The following is a 21,091-nucleotide window of genomic DNA, read 5'->3' as shown; positions in this document are numbered from 1 at the left end:
TTGCTTTTGTACATTTCAGTGTTTATCATTTCATTTGTAAGTATTTGTTTTCATGTATTTATTTGTTCTCTTTCAATGTATGTTGCTTGAATAGATTGTGTTTAACACAACTAAGGTATATACAAAAATAACACATAAATTGTATTTGAGTCACGCAAAAAAAAAAAAAAAAAAACTACAATTGTAGTTTTAGATTTATTTACACATTTGAATTTTGTGGTGTCAAATATTTCACCTATTTACAATTTATCTTCACTCGAGTATGAAAACTGTACAATAAAACAAGGAGTGTGTAGAAAACAAACCAAGAATTAATGATACAATTTACATTTTTCATCAAGAAACATCACCAAATCGAAAAATGTTTAGAGACCCAACATTTACAGATATTAGGGGTAAACTCCACGATAAACAATCCATTTCGTCAAGTTATTAAACTGAAATAAAGCACAAAAATGACTCAAGTTTGAATATTATACCACACATTCTTATTCTTTAAGTGGCAAATGTCAGAAAACGTACATTAAGCACACAAATGTCTGAATGCATTATTCACATCGAGCTTGTGGGCTCGACTGTCCCACTGACAAGAATAAGATTTAGTTTTAAAATTAGGCTACATATTAGTGTTTTAAAAGACGAACAATGGGATGTCGACTTCCAAAATGCAATAATTCTTCAGCAAAATGCTTCTGAATACCTTACACACTAGATGCAGTATTTCTGCATTATTGACTGCATCTGACTCATTTGTACAATTTCTATTGCACTTCATTATGGTCTTGTTCTACAAAACAAAACCATTTAAAAAAACATCACTTTTTTTTTTTTAATCTCAGAACCTCTATTCTATTGTATAAATCGCAAGTGCATTGAACAGGCTCCAAATGCATCTCCTTCAAAACAAACTTCAGCATACAAAAAGACAAGAGTGAGTGGTATGCATGTCGGCACAATTGTTCAAATGCACCACATGATTCCTCTCAATAAGGAGGAATATTAAAAAAAAAGCCTGATGCTGGTATCTGGTACAGTACATGACTAAGCTGGTGGAATATTTTCTCATTAAAGGCTTGTATTTTGAATTCATACAAAGTTTTGCTTCAGTAATACTGGCATGGTTACGAAAGAATCAAGTTTAGCTTTTTCTTCACATTGCATTGACCTCTTTGAACCCCAGTTTTATACAATCCTCTCTGCCAATCCATTCATTTGAGGAACATAATAGAAATACAAAATTGGAAAGAGTTCAAGAATTTCTCACTGAAGGACTGCTGCTTTTTTCCATTTCTTTATCCTTTATGAGGGCATTAAACACCTGATGAAGAGAAAAAGAACGCATGTTATAAGGCGACGAATAAAACTCCCTGCAGGTGGAGCTATACTCATCATCACGAAGGGTTATAAAATATAATCATTTCCTCAAAACAACTTCACACAGATTCATTTTACTAGATATCTATTAATAGAGATTATGCAAAACAATATTTGAAGAGAGCAAAATGTAGCCGGGAGCATATTTGCATTTAATTTCCTGTCCGCTTTTCCCTCACAAAGAAATTCCACTGGTTGACTGTTGGCTGTAGCGGCTCAGACAGGAACTGACCTGGGTCCACTTCCTGTTGCAGCTGATCATCTGAGTGTTGGCGATGCAGCTGAAGAGGCGTTCGGGTGGCGTGTCCTCCGGGAGTCTGGTCAGGAACTGAGCGATGTGAATGAAATCCATCTGCAGGAGCACTTCCTCATAGAGCCGCAGGATCCCGAGGCCCGTACGGAACAGGAACTCCTCCCCGTCTCTGCAGAACACATCCCACACCCGACATGCCACATCTAACGGCAGGGACTTAGTGTAGAGGGTGAAGATCCTGGAAACACAACGCATTCAGGTGTTTTGTTTAGCCTTCATGATCACAAATATGACTTTGGATGGAAGGCAGCATCAGACTCTAGTCCTAAACATCACACACTAACAAGGGGTGTGAGATACATCTATCGTCTACATCGCTGTTTTAAAGCAAGCTTAGCAAACGTGATATTGATTTCAAACAAACAGTTAAAAGGCACACTATGTCATTTTTCGCCGCTAGAGGTCGCTTATTTCAAACGAAGGCGTAGCTTGATGACGTCGTGATTTCGTCTCGAGAGCAGAGGAGCTTTTATTATGCCGTAGGCGACCTCTTCCGCTTCTTCCAGTCATATATGTGGCGTAACCGTTTAGGTACAGTTTAGATTTGTTGAAAGGTATGTTATAATGCTACTCTGTGCGTTCGCTACTATGCGGCTACTATGAGACACTTGTTACACACTGCAGTAAACTAGATCGATATTAGGTATCTTTTAACATGGTACTCACGGTAAATCAAGAAAACGAGATTTAAACAAAAAGACTGTGTTGAGCTATATAACAATGATTCGTTTTCTGTCTATAAATGTATCCAAATAGTTGCTCACCTGTCCAATAAAACACAATGTATTCAAGTGTCTTTGGTGTGTCCATGGTTTCTACAGAATAAAACGGAAACCGAGAGTAACGCGGGTATGATGTCATTGATAGGAGCAGTGTTGGGCAAGTTACTTTTAAAAAGTAATTAGTAATTAAAAAGTAATTACAGTTACTAGTTACTTCTTCCAAAAAGTAACTAAATTAGTTACTCAGTTACAAATTTTAAAAGTAACTAGTTACTTAAGAAAGTAACTATTGCGTTACTTTCAAGTAAAATTAAATTTTAAATGCTCAAATGTGACCCCACCTCTACCCTGTCCGACTATGCGTTATGATGGGTCGTTCGCAATTCATGAGTAGTGATGATGGGTCGTTCGCGAATGAGCGTTAGTGATGATGGATCGACTCGTTCGCGAATGAGCTTTTGATGGGTCGTTCGCGATTTGCGAATGAGCCGACTCTAAGAGCCGGCTCTTTTAGGTGAACGTTGGGAGCTGGCTCGCATATCTGAAGAGCCGACTCTATTTTTACAAATTTAGCCTATAGAAATTAAATAATTATGTAATAAAAATTGAAATATTATAGTCAAAGTCATTTAAAGAGCCGTTTGTGAGCCAAAAGAGCCGGCTCTTTTCAGTGAGCTGAGTCAAAAGAGCCGAATGCCCATCACTACTATGCGTGCTTTCGAACACCCGCCCAACTCTACCTCTGATTGGCTTACAATTACATGTTACTCTACCTCAGCCAATCGTCAGCATTTATGCGCTTGTCTCGTGCTCTGCCCACTAACCAAGGAAGAACAGTAAAAAAAGTATTTGCCTCTCGCTCAGAGATCTAGTTGGTCTGATGAAAAAAAAAACAGCTTCATCAGTTATAGTAACGCGCCGCATTTTTTGGCAGTAACGGTAACGGCGTTATTAAGATGAGAAGAGTAATCAATTAGATTACTCGTTACTGGAAAAAGTAATGCCGTTAGTAACGGCGTTATTTATAACAAATTGCTTATGTCTCTGGATTTAAACATTCTTAGAAACAGTTGGGATAACACAAGTACACAATTCAACAAAATATATAACATTGTTCTAGTGGTTTTGGGATATTTTAATTCACAGATCTTACATAGTGTGCCTAGAAGTTAATATTGTTAAATTTTAGACACAATTTTGTCTTTTTTTGCTGTACAAACAAAAATAGTTCCAAATAAAGACACAGCGACCTGTTGTGCGTCTTTGAGTAACACAGTGGTGTTTTGCTACTGAATGAATCAGCATTGTTTAATGAATCAATGATCCATTCAGTCACTGCACAAAATCAAATCCTCTCCTACTAGTGAGCAAAAAACAGTACAGCATCGACATTTGAAAAACAGCAAGCAAAAAGTACCCGGTTGACCAGCAACTTCTGCCGAGATTCTGAGGTGTGCATTTAATGGACACTTTACTATCCCATGATGCCACAGGAGAGGATTTGTGAATGGCGGTGAAGCGACGTACCTGATGCGGTAGGTCAGATGACAACAACATGGCAGATGTAGTACGCCAAACTTCATTCTATCTAGAATATACTTTTTTAGCGGTTATAGGCCGTTAAATGCTGCTTCTGTGCCACTTCTGCAGTGCAAACATGCATTTTGTTGATACTGATTTCATTTAATTGGTAAAAGGCTAAAAAACAGTTTTATTATTCTAATTGAATCTATTAATTAAAAGCATGCATCATATTTTATGTCAAATTCTTACTTCTAATCAATATCACACACCCCATCACATACTCAGACATACACATTTACACATCAAGCTTAGTTTTTAGACTTATTTCAAATATCCAAGAATTGTTTTCCTACATCAGAAGATTCTTCAAGGACTCACCAGTCTATCAGATACAGGTCAGGTGTGAGGTTGTAACCGTTGAAGTGATTAAAAAGCCTGGGGAGGTTTTCTTCAAAGAACACCTCAAACGCTGCAAAGTACTTCAGCATCTAATCAAAAAAACAGACACAAAATTCTAATTTATGTATGTGTGAAAACCCCAAAACTAAACTCTACGGACATGAACAAGCTGCTGTTTGTGTTACAAAATAATTATGCATTTTCCCTCAGTTTAAAGTCGACTTGTCTTGTTTTGAACCAAGAACATTCCTTCACAACACAATGTAAATAATCTGATCTATGAAACGTTGCAGTACCAGCTCGTGGTCCACTCTGAAGAAGGCCATCTGACAGGGTTTGTTGAGGAGATTGGCGAAGGCGATGAAAGCGTCGGCCTCCTCCAGGTTGAGAATCAGCACAGCCGCTATGAAGGACATGCCCTGAACCTGCACACAACATAAAGTCATTTCACAGCTGCCCTTATCATCGCCTAATGGCTTTCATGAGGACGGGCTCTTTGAATGAAGTGCTGGATTGAACTCTAGCAACTCCGAATTCAATATACAACTATTTTATTACGTCACATATTTAGAAACGACTAAACAACAACAACAACAACAACTCACTTGCAGTCATAGTTTTGCCCATCTACACTACCGATCAAACGTTTGGGGACAGTAAGAAAAAAAATCTGTTAAAATTTTGTATTAATACTTCTATTCAGCAAGGATGCATTAAATTGACCAAATATTTCTTATGATTTGATATATATATACATATATATAGACACACACACAAAATCATTCTTGGTCAACCACTATTTATAATCAGAAATGTTTCTTGAGCTGCAAATCAGGATATTAGAATGATTTCTGAAGGATCATGTGACACTGAAGACTGGAGTAATTCAGCTTTGCATCACAGGCATAAATTACATTTTAAAATATATTCAAATTTCACAATATTACACTGTTTTTACTGCATTTTCAATCAATTAAATGCAGCCATGGGAGCAGAAGAGGCTTCTTTAAAAAAAATAACAGACTTCTTTAAAACTCCAAACTTTTGAACGATGTGTTTAAACAGAGCTGGTGTTTTTAATATGCAGATGAGAAGCAGTAGAGGAACACAAAAGATCTTTGTAAGTATTGTGCTGGTGATCACTCACATATCCCACGTCAGGTCTGTAGCAGGTGTAAGCGCCCAACACGCTGTGCAGGAGATCATGGTACGGCCCACCCTAGCAGACGACAGCCCAACATGAGTCACATTCATTCCTTACTGTAGTGCTGATTGTAATGAAGCTGTTACTGTAGAGTTACAGTTAAACTGATACCATAACAACAGTGACAGGAAGAGTGCGAGCAATACCTTCTGGAAGATGAAGAGCGATGGAAATGTGCGCGATATGTCCAGTTTGATCAGATCCAGACTGGACTCACGGTCGGCACTGTCCACTGTAACAAACACAACCACATAATGATGGCCGACTACAATACACGTCTAATACACTGTCATTTTACAAAAATATTTTTCAATATTATGTGAAAATATTATGCTATATCTCAAGAATTTCAATACGGTATTTCAATATTTTGCGCCAATATTATTGAACTTCGACTACCGGTTAAAAGTTTGGAACAATTATGATTTTTTTGGTCTCTTCTGCTCACCAAGACTGGATTTGTTTGATCAAAAATACAGTAAAAACAGTAATATTGTGAAATATTCTACAATTTAAAGCAACTGATTTCTATTTGAATATATTTTTAAAATGTAATTTATTCCTGTGATGCAAAGCTGAATTTTCAGCATCATTACTCCAGTCTTCAGTGACACATGATCCTTCAGAAACCATTCTAATAGGTTGACATTTCTTATTATTATCATCAATGTTGATTATTTTTATAAAAAATAAATGAATACTTTTACTCAGCAATGTTGCATTGAATTGGTCAAAAGTGAGACTAAAGACATTTGTAATGATACAAAAGATTTCGGTTTCAAATAATTTCTGAAGTGCGTATTTATCAAAGAATCCTAAAAAAGTTTCCACAAAAATGTTAAGCAGCAAAAACTGCTTTTAACATTGATAAAAATAAGAAACATTGTTGATAAATGAGCAGCAAATCAGCATATTAGAATGATAGGGACCAGCAGAAGAGCCTTAAAAAAATGTTCAAACGTTTGACTGGTAGTGTACATCTATAGTACATCGCTATCAGCCTGTGATTTCCTACAGTATATGCCTGGCAGTGGATACAGCCTCATCTGGTGTTTGTTAGTCCCAGAGGATCTGCTCAAGTGTACTGCTGGAGGCTAACAGCCTGGGTGTTGTGATGAGGGTCACATGTGTGAACGGGAGGATGTGTTTGTGTTCAAACTGTATGAAGAACCAGCTTTATTAACAGATTTATTATGGAACATCAAAGAAGGAAGCGCTCAGGCTAATAAAACATCATTTTATAGTGTTCACAAGCTGGAAGGCCAAGTGGAAAACAAAAAAAACATGAATTACCCGTTATTAGCGAGTCTGTACTTGCAGCACAGGAAGGAAATAACCGCCGCTTCAATAAAATGAGGAGAAAGGTGAACTGGAAGTCAGACACTCGCATAGAGACGCATACCAGTGTTGCACTTCCTGACCAATGATTTCCATGACTTTTCCAAGAACTTTCCAGTTTAAGATTACTGCATAGGCATAGTGGACTCAAATTCAAAACCAAAGTTGATTCACTGAACCAATTGCTAAAAAACCTTTAAAATTATGACTGTTTCAATAATGAATTATTCGGACCGAATTTTGAATTGGTTCAACTGATTCACTGAGTAAATTGCTAAGAAAACATTCAAATTCTGATTGATTCACTAATGAATCATGCAGAGCAAATTGCAAATGAGTTCAACTGATTCACTGATTTAGTTAAAATTTTTGTCAGTTTTCAAGTACTGGATATAGAAAAGTGGATTTTTAAAACTAGAGCTGCACGATTAATCGTTAAAAGATAACGATCTAGATTCAAACACCCATGCGATCTCATTCCTAAGTGACAATAATTCACCTGTGTCTATTAAATCTGTGACAAAATCACACCAGAACATTCAAATCTGTGTTGGCAATGCCGCTGACCCAGAGAGAGCAGTTATCATGTACAGTATCATTATCTCTGTCTTACAATAATTCAAATCATAATAGAAGTACTGGGATAAAAGTTTATAGTTCAGATATAAACACTGATGTCTACGGTAGCGATCAAAATAGAGCAGATCACCTTTTGACAGTAACATTGTCATGCTACTAGGTGGTGGCAAGTGACTGTTAAAAATGTAGATTTGTTCAAAAACGCTGATTCATCCAGTAATGAAACAAGTGAAGCCTTTATGAGTGAGTCATTGAATCATTCATTAAATATTTATTCTAATTAACAAAACATTTTTAAATAAAATAACATGTAAATTACTAGACAAAATGTTAATTGCAGCTTTCTATTTAGTTGTCTATTCAGAATCGTGGGAGAATCGTGATCTCTATAATAATAATGAATCACTAATGAATCATTCAGGTTCAACAGATTCATTGAACGAATTCATCAGTTTGTGATTACTGGATGAGCAGAGTGGATTGCTAAAACCCATTCAAACTCAAACTGATTTGCTAATGAACTGAGACTGATGTGTGAATTGGTTCAACTGATTCATTGTCTTAGTCTTATTGTACTAGAGTTTGGTGTGTCTAAAATGCTCCAGTGAGCTGCCCGAGGGATGAATGACGTACCATCTGACTCCATCTCACTGCCTGTCTCTCTGAAGCTCTTCCAGCGCTCTTTGGCCCGCGAGAGAAAGATCTCGTACAAATCTGAGAGGAACAGAAAGCAGCTCAGTTTTAAACCTTTAAAAAAGCAGCAGAAATGTCTGGTCCATATGTTAGCTTTAACTAAAACTTTAAAAGTCTAACTAGAACTTTAAAGTCCTAAGTGCAGAAATCGTTCTCTTTTGGGAGTGTCAGAAAGAAACTCGGCCAAATATCTTTAGGAATTTCTTTGTCATAAAGAAGGTTAGAGATCGCCTTAGGCGAACCTGCACGTGGATACTGCATAATGACATTCCTCAGACAGACTGTTTGCCCAAAAGTTCTAGTTAATCCTGGGCTTAACCGCAACTTCAAAAGTGACTCTTCAATGAAACATGAAAAGACAAAGTCAAAAATAAAATAAAACCTGAGGTTATGTTCAGCTCATTCCCAATGGCCAGACTCCAGACTTTACCCCTCACGTTGGGAGGAAGACCTTGCCACCACAGATCCTTCACACGCCGCAGGCCACGCCTGAAGAAAGAGAGCCGTGAATACAGAGTAATAAAATAGTGCATTTGATATTTTATTAATATGTTAATAAATATAATATAATGCCTTCAAATGCTGCAGCTCTAGTTCTAGCAACCGAGCGAACGCGATTATCATAGTTATAATTGCAGGTGGTGATAGTCTCACATGCTCTCCCAGTTGGGAAGGATTTCATTGTTCCAAACCACCATTGCGTTAGCGATGCTTTCTTCTTGTTTAAATCTTTCCTTCATCTGCTTTTTCTTCTTCTGAGCCTCCTTCAGTTCTGTGAACAACAGTTACATTAGTATCATATTCATTTCAGGGTTCCTACAACGTTTCCATTTAAAAATTCCAGACTCAAATTTTCCAAACCTCTCAAGACCATATTTAACATAAATGGTTCATACAGCATTATTTTCAGCATTATATTTGGTATATAGTAAAATTTGTTTTCACAAAGTGATAGCATCAGAAAATAAACCTAAAAAGCTGTATAACCTGCATATATTCACCTCTGACACATTGGTTTGAAACTGTAAATGTGCACAATCACCAAACAACAAAGCACAGTGAATGAAATGATTGTTTGCTCCTTTATCTGTTAATGGTTTGAGTGGCAATGGAGTAAACATTCTATTAGTGAAGTTCAACAGAGACTTGATTATCGCTATAAGACAAACAGTTTTGCTAAATAAAATATGCGCCTTGAATTCATTAATTTGTGTTCGACAAGCACTATATGATCTCTAAACTTTAGAAATTCTTAATTTTACATTTTAGAAAAGTGAATAGGGGCAATAGTCTGGAAACACAATTTCTTTTCCATATACTGTTGTCTTTTATCCAAACTTATCCAGACCTGGAAATTACTCAAATCAAATTCCGTACTTTTCCAAACTGCGTAGGAACCTTTGTAAATTTAAAGCAGAAAAGCACAAAAGCATTCCCTGACTAAGTGAAATCACACATTTCTACATTTAATTTTTGGGAGCATTCGGGGAAAGATACGCTAGTGTGACACTGTTTTTATGGGTGAATCTCTAGAAAACACACTTAGGTCATATTTCACCCCAAATTACAAGAAAATGTACACAATTATTTTATGGTAATTAAGCACATTTCCCCGACACAGTCATTACCGTAATCCTTAGACGTTTTATTTTAATTTTAGATTTTTTTTTTTTAATTTCAATTATTGTCAAACTCCAATTTCTTTAAATTTAAACTTTTTACTGTATTTAGTTAAAGGTATGTATTATTTAAATCCCATAATCACAGTCAAAATGTATAAAAAAGTGAAATAATTCAAATTTAAATTAATTTTTTCATTACAGTAATGAGAAACTTCTCAAACTACTTACTCCTAAAATTTGGCACTGTGGTATTGCAACCATAGTTAACTCTTCTTTGATAAAATACTTCTCATTTGGATAAAAGCATCTGGGTTTTGGGATGAAATATGATGCAGGGAGCTCTTGACATGTTTCATGAGATTCAGTTATAAACAGATACATTGATAAAACTTAACATGATTACTGAAAAACAACAACAAATGGAAGTAAAATTTACTTTGAAAAAATTTGCACTCAGAAATTGCTAGCAAATAATTACATAGAAAGAGAATTAAATTTGAACATTTGAAGTAGAATGACTAAAAATAGTATTTTCTATGTAAAACATGCTACAGAAATCTTTTTTTTTTTTTTTTTTTACAATGTACAAAAGCACCTCTCTTCCTCGCCTCTGCCACCATTTCATCATACTCCTGACGGTGGCGCTGGGCTTCCTCCTCAGACTTAGCAGGGAGGTTCCTGAGGAAGGAAGCCAATGATTTCAGTTGTCACAACAAAACGGACAATTAAATGCCTCAAATACAAAGTCTAGCAACATGTTGTTACCATTGACATGCTTCAGAAAAAAAATCACTTAGAAGAAGTTTCTGGAAAATGCCTCATCGCTGGTTTATCTCATGGTTTGGCTGACACGCTCACATTTCCCTGGTCATTTATTCTTAATAAGGACTTGGGGACTGAAGAGACTTGCGTGGTGAAATACAACCCAGTCTCTGTTGCTAAGACTTATTTATAGCCCATTGTTTTGGAAATATGAGCCTCTCAAGGTTTGCTAGGATATATGTAACGCAGGTTAATGTATCCTGAGCGCCTAACGAAAGAACGCCACAAGTTGGGAAGGTGACAAAGCATCTACCTTTACTGTTCAAACCTGGATGGACCTCAAAGACTCCCACAACTTAATATCACCATTGTCGGTACAACTTAATCAATGTCGTAATATATCTACTTAATTATTGACAGTACATTTCGAGTGCATTGCCGGAGGAGAACTGTTGTTGCTTGGTTTCTCCCAAGGCTTTTTTTCTCCATTATCCAACATCAAATGGAGTTTGTTCTCATTACAGTTTCCTTTGGCTTGCACACTAGGGGACTAAAGATATTATGCACTATATAAAATGTGTTAGAAGTATTATGCCATGACTATCTTTATTTAACTTCTCAATTAAACTGTTTAGGGGTGGGCGATATGATTGAAATCTCAAATCTGTCATTTTACAGTATGCATCATTTACCCGTGGCAGTGACACACATGACCACTAGGGCTGGGTAAAAAAATATTGATTTCTCGATTTTAATCGATTCTCATTTTTACGTACCGATATTGATTGTAAAATTGATTAGTCTATCCTGTTTTCAGTTGATGAATGAATGGAATTTATATATTTTTTTAAACTTAAATTTGCAATATTAATGTGCAATATTGTGAACACAGGTATAGATAAAAAAAGATTTTCACTTTTTATCTTTTATTGCCAACAGCTGGTTAGGACAAAAATTCATCTTATCGTGGAAGAAATTGCTTTTATCGTTTGAGTATGTAAGTATAAGTGCTGTACCTGGTTAGTTAACAGCTTTATGATGATACTCGCTCATTGATGGTTCATATCATGGTAAAATGTAAACTATATTAACGCCCATATATTTTTAAAGCTGGATATATAGTGCATGCAACTCTGCATACACTATATACCGGTAGTACATAGTGCATAGTACAACTCACGTTAAACGATTTACACTATATATCAAATCTCAACGGCGTGATTGTTTATGTCGCAAAATGTACACTATTGCATTATAAAAAAATATATTTTAAACCATTTTAAAAACTTGCAATATACAGTAAGTATGCAATAAGGTGCTATATTGGGAACATAGGTATGGTTAAAAAAGATTTTTAATTTCTATTATTTATTGTCAACAGGTTATTTCAAACTACAGGTGGTTAGGACAAAAACATATCTTAACATGGAAGAAATAGCTTTTGTCTTGTGTGTGTGATACTCACGCGGGGCGGTCCTCTAATATGAGCGCAGTGGTGGACAATGGTTCGAATTCCAGGTTCTTCCGTCGGCCCTGGGAGGGCAGGGAGGGACTCTGGCTGGATTTAGACACCTTGGCTTCGTACTCCTGTGAGAAAACCAACAGGTCAAGTTCAAAGGTGTGCGGCCACTGTGAGCTGAATGAAAGGAGTGTTATATGGTGTGAATGTGCTTGTGAGAGTTAAACATGAGAATATGGAGGCAGATGGCAGGCGTGTGAAGATCAAGGCAATGCTGAAGCTGGGGCCGGCATGGTATGAAGCACTGCGTGTGATGCTTATGGCCATGGTGAGAAAGGTCGGGCATTTGAAAGTTGGGTGTTTGTTCATTTGAGGAAGCGTGAAGACACCAGAATGTTTCAGCTATCTCATGCTATTAAAAATTGTGTAAAAACCACCGCTTTCCTGAGAATAGTCAGTTTGGCTGGTTTCTCTTCCTGTACCATCTAGCACAAGTTCAACCCCATTCATCATTAATGACTGAACAGCAGCACAGAGACTCATTCTCGTCTGTCTGAGAAACTTCTACAGAGGTCAATGGGCATATTGTGGATGGGGCTCTTTTTCTAAGAAATATGGGTGATGAAAGAAACTAGTCAGAGAGGAGAGAATAGAGGATTAACTGGTGTTTATCATGCAAAGTTCAAGTGCTTGATATCAGAAGAAGAACATTTAGGCTTCATAATAAGAGCTGCATAATTACATATTCAGTAGGGATGCACCCATATGAACATTTTGGCCGATACTTCTTTATATTTAAAAGCCGATAACCAATATATTGGCCGATAAACTTAAATCCAATTTTTTTTTAAATAATTTTTGAGAGTCTGATTACAAAAACAAAACTCTCACCATTAAAATCCATGTCCCAAGCACACAATTATAATGTTCTCTTCTCATTATAGTTTTATGTAGCCTATATGACAGACTTGTGCTGCACATTGCACTGCACAGTACTTTCCTTTTTTGAAGTGATTCCAATCATATTTCCAGTAATTCAAAACCATCATATTGAGACTGAAAGGTCTCAGCTGAAGGAAATAATCCATTATTTATCGGCTTTAATATATCAGGCAAATTTTCTTATCGGCCCGATAACGATAACATTAAAAATGGACAAATATCGGCCGATACCGATATGGTGGTCGAAATATCGTGCATCCCCAATATTCAGACTCAGGGATCAACAGGAGATATTTTAATAGTAAAGATTTTAATCAGGAAAATAAAATTGACAAAAATGTATATTCAAAAAGATTATTTTGTCTCCCAGAAAAAATATTTCCATCAAATGTAAAAAAATCTTTACATTTTTTTGTTCTTTGTTTTTACTTTTTTTTTAAAAGGAAACATTACAAAATATACTCTACAAAAAAGATAATTTATTTTGGTATTCTTCTAACATTCATACTGATGGTTAATTTATTTTTTAGAATTAGTGCTGTTAAAGTATTACTCTTAGTTAGTTCATGTTAGCTGTAACAATAATTCACCCAAACTTTATATTTTGTCATCATTTGATCACCCTTAAGTTTTCACACTGCTCTTTTCCATACAATAATCTATATTTAAAATTATTCAAATATTTTTCCACATGATACTGTTTTGATATTCTCAAATAAAAAAAAATCCTTGGTTTTTGTCACATTTCGCAAAGAAAGGATTGCCATTAAGAGCAAGACACATTGTGTTGTGTTGAGATGTGGCGTGCCAGATTAAACATCTTGAGACAAATCAAAACGCACCAACTTTGAATATGCAAATGGAATTTGAGAGCTACATGAAGTACAGAAGCATGGTCTGTACATGCTAATACACAGAGCTAATTTACAATTCACAAGTCAAAAAATAGAGAGTGATTTCACTGTATGCAAAAAGAGCAGCGTGAACATTCTTCCAAATATATTCTTTTGTATATGAAAGAAAGAAGAAAAATCATACAGGTTTGGAATGACATGAGGGTCAGTAAATGATTTCATTTTTTCGACATGAACAGCAAGTCTTTAGTACAAGTCAAGCAGGCGCGTCACGTGACGTGAGAGTGGTTAAAATGACCGATGGGAAGTGAAGGTGTACGGCTCAGTGCACAGAAGAGACGGTGAGAATGAAGGAGAGCTCATTTAGAAACCAAACATCATACCCCTGAACTTAAGAGATTGGGTGTAGATACAGATGTGAGATTCCCTGGGTTACCTTCCTGAAGAGAGAGCAAAATGACAGAAATACAGTAACAAACCAGATCCTGAGAACTAAGAAATAATGGCCCTTGCTTCAAAACTGTGCTGACTGGACTGGGTTCAGTTTAAAGAGGTAAAAGTGCTTTTGGAGTTTGTGCTGACATGATTTTTGGCAGAGCACAATAAGTCGTGACAGCAAGATCTGCTGTTTCCCGGATAGGCTTTATTCTGACTGGATCCAGATTTCCTTTTTGTTTGTGTGTAGTTTAACTCAATAAACAGAAGGAGTTTGGCTGTTAGTAATCTAACAGAACGTGTAGAGGACCACATGTGCGTGACTGAAGATAAGCAGGGCAGAGATAGTGCGAGGCAGTGCATTCAATAAAAACACAACATAGTGCACATATTGGATGTGCATTGTACTCCCTAAAAACATGCGCTGACCTTTTCATGACCTTCACAGTCCCTCTCCTAAAAACACAGACACTAATATCCTGAAAGGTTTTGAGCTCCAAGCCAGCTGGACTCACAGCTGCAGAAAGGCTTCTAGGGTTCCTACTCTCCCTTCCACCCAATCATATGATCAGGCCAGAGCACATAGACTTTTAGAGAACTTAGAGGTAGCATAGCTTGTACTGTTTGCCTAAACAACAGAAGTGAAACCCGTACAAAGAGGTCTGGTGAGAAGAACGGAATTGTTTCTGGTTAGACATGCATGGCTGGCAGAGTTGTCTTCTGCCTTCTTGGAGAACAGCACCAAAAGCAGAACTCGGTCCAATTTAGCAAAGCCTTCATGTGAAACAAACTCAAATGTTTGTTGAAAACACCTTTTTCCAGGGTCCAAAATTAACTTTTTTTTCCCCACAAACTCGAGTGAACTGAGACAATTTACCAACCATACAGTGTATTTCTTATCATTCACTGAATTCTTAAATTGCTCTTCTAAAAAAACAATATTTTTTAGTCTCGCTGACAATGGAATTATCTGATTCTCAGTAAAACTACATCTGTCACAGAGACGTTTTGTTCCCCATATGTTCGTTTAGGTGTGAGGAATACTCTCACAATGTCTCCTATAGACTTCTTTCCACTAAGGTCAAGTTTGTTCAGAAGATGTGAAAGTTGCAACACATGTTTTGTTCAGTATGCAGTTTGATTTGAATCATGGATGTCTCTTAGGGATTCAGTGATATAGCAAGGATCAGACTAATATTTGTACACTTTGACTTAAACCGATATAATGTTTCACTTCCTCACAAACAAATGTGTAACTGTTTTTGGATCATGCTCTTCTCATCAAAGTCTTCCATTATATATTAATGTGAAAAATAGGAAATAATGCATGGCATCCCTTGTGAAAAAGAAGTGTGCTTAACTGCATTGAATGTGCACTTCAAATCTTAAAAGTATATTTTAAAAACTGTACTTGCAAATATGAAATAAAGACCACTTAAGTGTACTACTTTCATTACTATGTTTCTGAACACATAAGTACACTTTTAAAAAGTGCATTTGTCAAATTAAAAGTTGTACTTAAAAATACATTTTAAATCATTACGTTTTAATAATATTTTGTTGTGCTTGACACTTATTTTTAAGTGTTGACTAACATACTACGGCACTAGTAATGTACTAGATTATAATTTTAACTGTATATGTATATATAATATATACATAATTTCAAAATCACTCAAAATTACTTATCCTACTTAAGTGATTTGGTTCGATTATCAAAAATCATTGGAGGTGAAAGCTATTAAATTTTGATGAAAGATTGTGATTTTTTTCTTTAGAATAATATGCACTGATAAAAAATTGTGCACATTAAGGACAAGGGAAATGTATCAAGTGGATACATTCGGTTTCATGTACACTAACAATAATATACAGCTATTTAAAAGATCTATAAAAGGTTTTATTACATTCTGTCTCATGTTGCTTGATCTAAATTTACGTCTACTCTCAATATGAATGAGGTGTAAACAGACCTGCTGTATGGTTTTGGAGGCTTTGGGGGGACTTTCTCTCAGCGGGACCTTTCCAAAGAGTTTCCATCCTGGTGCACTCTGAGCCTCCCTCTGCTTTCTGGAGAACAGATTTCTGCCAAAGACATCATCACAGAGCATCTGTCAAAACCTGAAGACAATACACTGAAAACAAGTGCAAGTGCCCAAGCCAGTTGTGGATGTGCTGTTTGGCTTCACAGCATGAAGATAACCCTGATAGTATAAGTCACTGACTGTGTGGCACATGACTTGAGAGGAATGCCACTACAGCCTGTGAACTGAGATAAAGCTCAAGCTTATTAATAAAGAATTATGCAAACACGAAACATGACATGACAAACAACGTTCCTCTTTTTTGCAGGCGTTGCCAGAAGCAAAGCTGTTAAGACAGAGATCAGATCTAAGTCAGCTGTAACAAACATCGTAAGATATGAGGAAATTCATAGTTTAGATAGAATCCTTGTCCAAACCTGTTATGTGTTGAACAAAGGCATTAATTTCTTGAAGAAAAGGGACAGTTTAAAGGGACAGTCCAGTTAAAAGTAAAAATGTACTATAATCGATTACTTACCCCATGTCATATTGTTTCGTTTGTTCCATGAAACACAAAAGAAAATGTTTAGCAGAATGTCCTAGCTGCACTTTTCCATCCAGTGAAAGTGGATAAAAAAAGACTAGCACTTCTATGGTGCTTTTTTGTCATTTTGGAGCTTGGAGATATACCATCACCATCCATTTCCTTTTGTATTTCATGGAATCAAGAAAATAATACAGAATTGGAATGACATGATTTTCATTTTTGGGTAAAATATACCTTTAAATGAACAATCCAGTTTTACAAACTCATTCTGCAAAATAAAAATAAATCACTGCTAAATTATTGATATTTGCAATTATTATTAATAATGCAATCAATATGCAGAATAAAAACAGGAAATTAAATCATAGTGAGGACCCCTGTAGATCCTCATGACTGTAAAAATGTCAATAAGTCTCTTAGAATATCAGATCATTTGACCTTTTTATGAAAAGGTAAGATTAGTTCAGGTTGTAAAATGTCAATGTGACATTTAGAAATAATAATTTATGATATGTGTAGAAAATAGAAAATGCTTTTTACCTTGAAAGAAAAAATAAATAATTATATATTTTATATGTATATATATATATACAATACACATTTTTTTTAATAAGCTTAAACACATACTGTATATTGAAGGTGTAAGGAAAATGTTATTTTATACTTGATTACATTTATTGAATGTCAACTTTATATAAAATATAATAATCTAAAAATGGTCAAAATCTTATAAAACGACATGAATATAAACATATGTCTAGATTTTTTTTTTGTCTTTTTTTTTTTACAATTAACTCATACCTCATCTTTAAAACAATCGAATTATCTTTCTGATAAGCTCGAAATAATATGCACCTCTGATTTTTGGTTCTCATATTTAGCTATTTTCTAAAAGGTATCTTAGCTGAAGCAAAATTGTGGAGCAATACCTGCTAAAGACCTCTGAGATGCCTTGTTTCGTCTGGCTCAGAGTCAGATCTGCGGCAGCAACACTCAACACACCAGGGATGTTGTCTGGGGCGCTCTGACGTCGGCTGATTTCATAAGTGTTCCTGGAATTCAGACTCACGTCCATGAACCTTAAGTCTTCAGGTCTATCTGATGTGGAAAAGGTCTCGTCATCATCTGGACTGAGAGGATCAGAGTCAGCGTTGAAGAAAGAGCTAGAAGAAAACGTCCTGAGAGAGTGTTTTGGAGTTGACGGACCGGCTGACGAGCACAGCTCTCCTTCATCACCATGTGTTGACTTGAACACTGAATCCTGGGTTTTTGAACAGCGGTCAGTCGATCCATCCTCAACTCCAACTTGAGGTGGTAGAGTTACTTCAGAGAGTGACTGGTTTATCAGAGACGTAGAAGACACGGCATTGGAGTCTGCCGACAGTTCCCCGTTTGCCGTCATACGGTCATCTTTAGAATTCAAGCAGCTTCTTGCAGGATGAGATGAATTTGGAAAGTCGCGTTCGGTCACTTCATGTTCATTGTGGTTCGCATGTCCATTTGGGAGCTTAGTGCCACATGGCTGGTTACTGGTCTGTTGCAGTACTTTATCACATGACTCTGGCACCTCATGGTCCTCGCTTCTCTGCGATTGGCCTTTCTCTCTCTGCGATGTACCAGTATGAGAGAACATACCTTGCATTATGTTCTCCTGCCTGTCGGTAACATCTGAGATGCGGGGAGGTGGTCTGCCTTCATCAGCACCCGTGCCTCCAGAGGAAGACGCCTCAACCATCAGCTTCACAGGTGAATCTACAGAACGCCCACTATGCTCGGAGATGACACTGCACTTCTGGACCCCACAGGGCGGATAACCTAAAATAAAACCAATTTGAATTGGTGCTTTCAAAATATACACAGTAAAACACTAGTTCAAGCGCTCTAACTATACAGACAGCATTTTAAGACGTGATGGGCATGTTTGGAACGTTTGATTCAGTGTTTTTGGGCATCATAGATAGTTTGGAATGTTTGATTCAGTATTTTATACACTAAAGATGTATTTGGAACATCTGATAAAGGGGTGTTTGGCACATTTGATACCCTGTTGGAACTATTGGAACATTTGATTCACTGTTGGAGCTATTGGAACATTTGATTCGCTGTTTGATTCACAGTGAACATTTGATTCACTGTTGGAGCTATTGGAACATTTGATTCACTGTTGGAACTATTGGAACTTTTGATTCACTATTTCGGGGCTCATACTGTGTAATCAATCTTCATAATCTCTGGAATATTCAGTATTTCGGACATCATAACATCATTTTTTAACAACATAACATTTCAAAATGTTTGATTTGAACATTTGATTCAGTTTGTTTAACAACATTATCACGTTTAGAAAGTATAATTCAGTATTTTGGGGCATGACAAAACATTCAAATCAGGCATGAGTTTCAGTATTTTCGGGCACTGTTGAACTTGAATGTTCAAAATGTTGGAAATATTCTATTCAGCATTTATGGGCATCGTAATTGCATTTATAAAGTTTGTTTCGAGCATTCGATTCAGCAGCTAGTGGAGCATTAGAATCAAGTTTGGAATGTTCGATTCAGTGTTTTGTTGCGTCATAATTTCATTTGGAACATATTGGTACATAATATATGCAGATGTTTTTTTTTATATATATATCGTAACAGTTTGGAATGTATGAATTCAGCTATATTGAACATCATAATCACGTTTAGAACGCTCGAGTAATTTGGAACATGATAGAACATTCCATCCGTGCATTCGATTCAGCATACTTATGATTCGAGCATTCGATTCAGCAGTATAGCTGAGCATCAAAATCAAGTTTTGAAACAATATTTTGTGGCATGACAGGTGCGTCTGGATAAAAACAAAATTCCGAACATTCCGAAGCCCATAAATGCTGTCTAGGTATACAGCTCAATAATGTTTTAAGACACAGCCTATACTGCATTACTGTCAAAACGCACAATAAAGAAGAGACTGTACATACATACCCATCGGCCGCAGCCCAAATCCTGATAGCAGCACGAATGACCTCTACTGTAGACCCCTTTTTAAACCACCCAATGAGGAATATTTTTATCTCAGTTTGCTCTCATATAAAGGAAATATATCTGTACATGTCCATCCTCAGTCTTTTCCATCTCATTCAAAATCCTCTTGTGGATTGACAGCCAAAGCGCTGTAGTTCAGTGTTGGACTCCGCACTTTTTTCCCCATGACACCTTTTCAGACGGTCCTCCAACATATTAACAGGATAAGTATTAATAGGATGCAAATAGCGTGAGTTAATAGACATGCCCGTTAAAACATTAAAGCTTTCCTGACTCTGACCGGTAGATGTTCGTATCCTGATCCGAAGCCATCTTGAAATTCCAGTGACGTCATTTGATGATGTACTAACAGGAGACTCCACGCGCCCCCTGCTGGACATTCAATAACACACATTTAGATGACGCAGGCTACACATAAATATTATACTGTACAGTCAGACACAATACACACACAGATACATAATGATTGCACAACTACATATTCATTTGTTAAATTACATTAAATTGTGCTTCACAACTTTAGATTGCACACAACTGTCAACAGTCAATTTTCATTCGACAAAAAACATTTAGGAAAGACTGGAATAATTTAAATATTTCTCAGAGATTTTCTGTAAAATTAAAACTTTGCCAATGTGAAACACACAATAAATCATGAAACAGCACAACTGTAAAAGCTAAAATACATAAATATCAAACAATTGTTTTTGCTAACAAATATTGTAATTAATTTATTTTATTTTATTATGCAAGTCCAATTTTGAAACATTTACAGTTTTTCTCAGTTGCTTCAGTACATTTCTTGAATCTTTCTTAAGATTTGCAAACCAGTAAGTGCATTTCTTCAAAAAATGTTTACAAACAGCATCACACAATGGATTACCAGCAGAAGCCTGCAACTTACTCAAAATCCTTAGTTCATCTCTCAAAACAGTATTTATGTCAATGAATATTAGTGCCATCAGAATGACACGTCCTTGTGTCATTGTTCACAAACAAGATAGTAAAAATACTTAGTCGTGTTGTCAATATAACAGTGTACTCTGTTAATATTGTTGAGATATATAAGACAGTAACATAGCAGATCAACATACACTCTCAGAAAAAAAGGTACAAAAGCTGTCACTGGGTCTGTACCTTTTCAAAAGGTACACTTTTGTACCTAAAGGGTGCATATTGGTACCTTAATGGTACATATTAGCACCTAAAATGTACATATTAGCACCTATGTACATATTAGCAACTAAAATTTACATATTAGCACCTAA

The 21,091-nt window shown here is 36.1% G+C and overlaps 1 protein-coding gene across 2 annotated transcripts; it reads right to left on the bottom strand.

Moving 5' to 3' along the window:
- Positions 1–176: 176 nt before the first annotated feature.
- tbc1d12b (TBC1 domain family, member 12b) lies at positions 177–20,161 on the bottom strand. Of its 2 annotated transcripts, XM_056245969.1 has the most exons (15): positions 19,764–20,161; positions 17,721–18,606; positions 16,194–16,305; positions 14,169–14,225; positions 11,996–12,117; positions 10,364–10,446; positions 8,801–8,918; positions 8,529–8,635; positions 8,087–8,167; positions 5,683–5,768; positions 5,480–5,551; positions 4,629–4,757; positions 4,312–4,421; positions 1,607–1,865; positions 177–1,318 (listed from the first exon to the last, which is right to left on the bottom strand). In XM_056245969.1, exons 1-15 carry the CDS (start codon positions 19,765–19,767, stop codon positions 1,250–1,252), a joined length of 2,295 nt encoding a protein of 764 aa, XP_056101944.1. In that variant the 5' UTR covers positions 19,768–20,161; the 3' UTR covers positions 177–1,249. The 2 variants fall into 2 exon arrangements, with proteins under 2 accessions (XP_056101944.1, XP_056101945.1); XM_056245970.1 differs by lacking the exon at positions 14,169–14,225.
- Positions 20,162–21,091: the final 930 nt, after the last annotated feature.

This window comes from Rhinichthys klamathensis, unplaced genomic scaffold (assembly GCF_029890125.1).
Source record: "Rhinichthys klamathensis goyatoka isolate OS25496 unplaced genomic scaffold, OSU_Roscu_1.1 h1tg000035l_1, whole genome shotgun sequence".
NCBI lineage: Eukaryota > Metazoa > Chordata > Actinopteri > Cypriniformes > Leuciscidae > Rhinichthys > Rhinichthys klamathensis.
The sequence above is the reverse complement of the archived record's forward strand: the minus strand, read 5'-3'. Positions and strand labels throughout refer to the sequence as shown.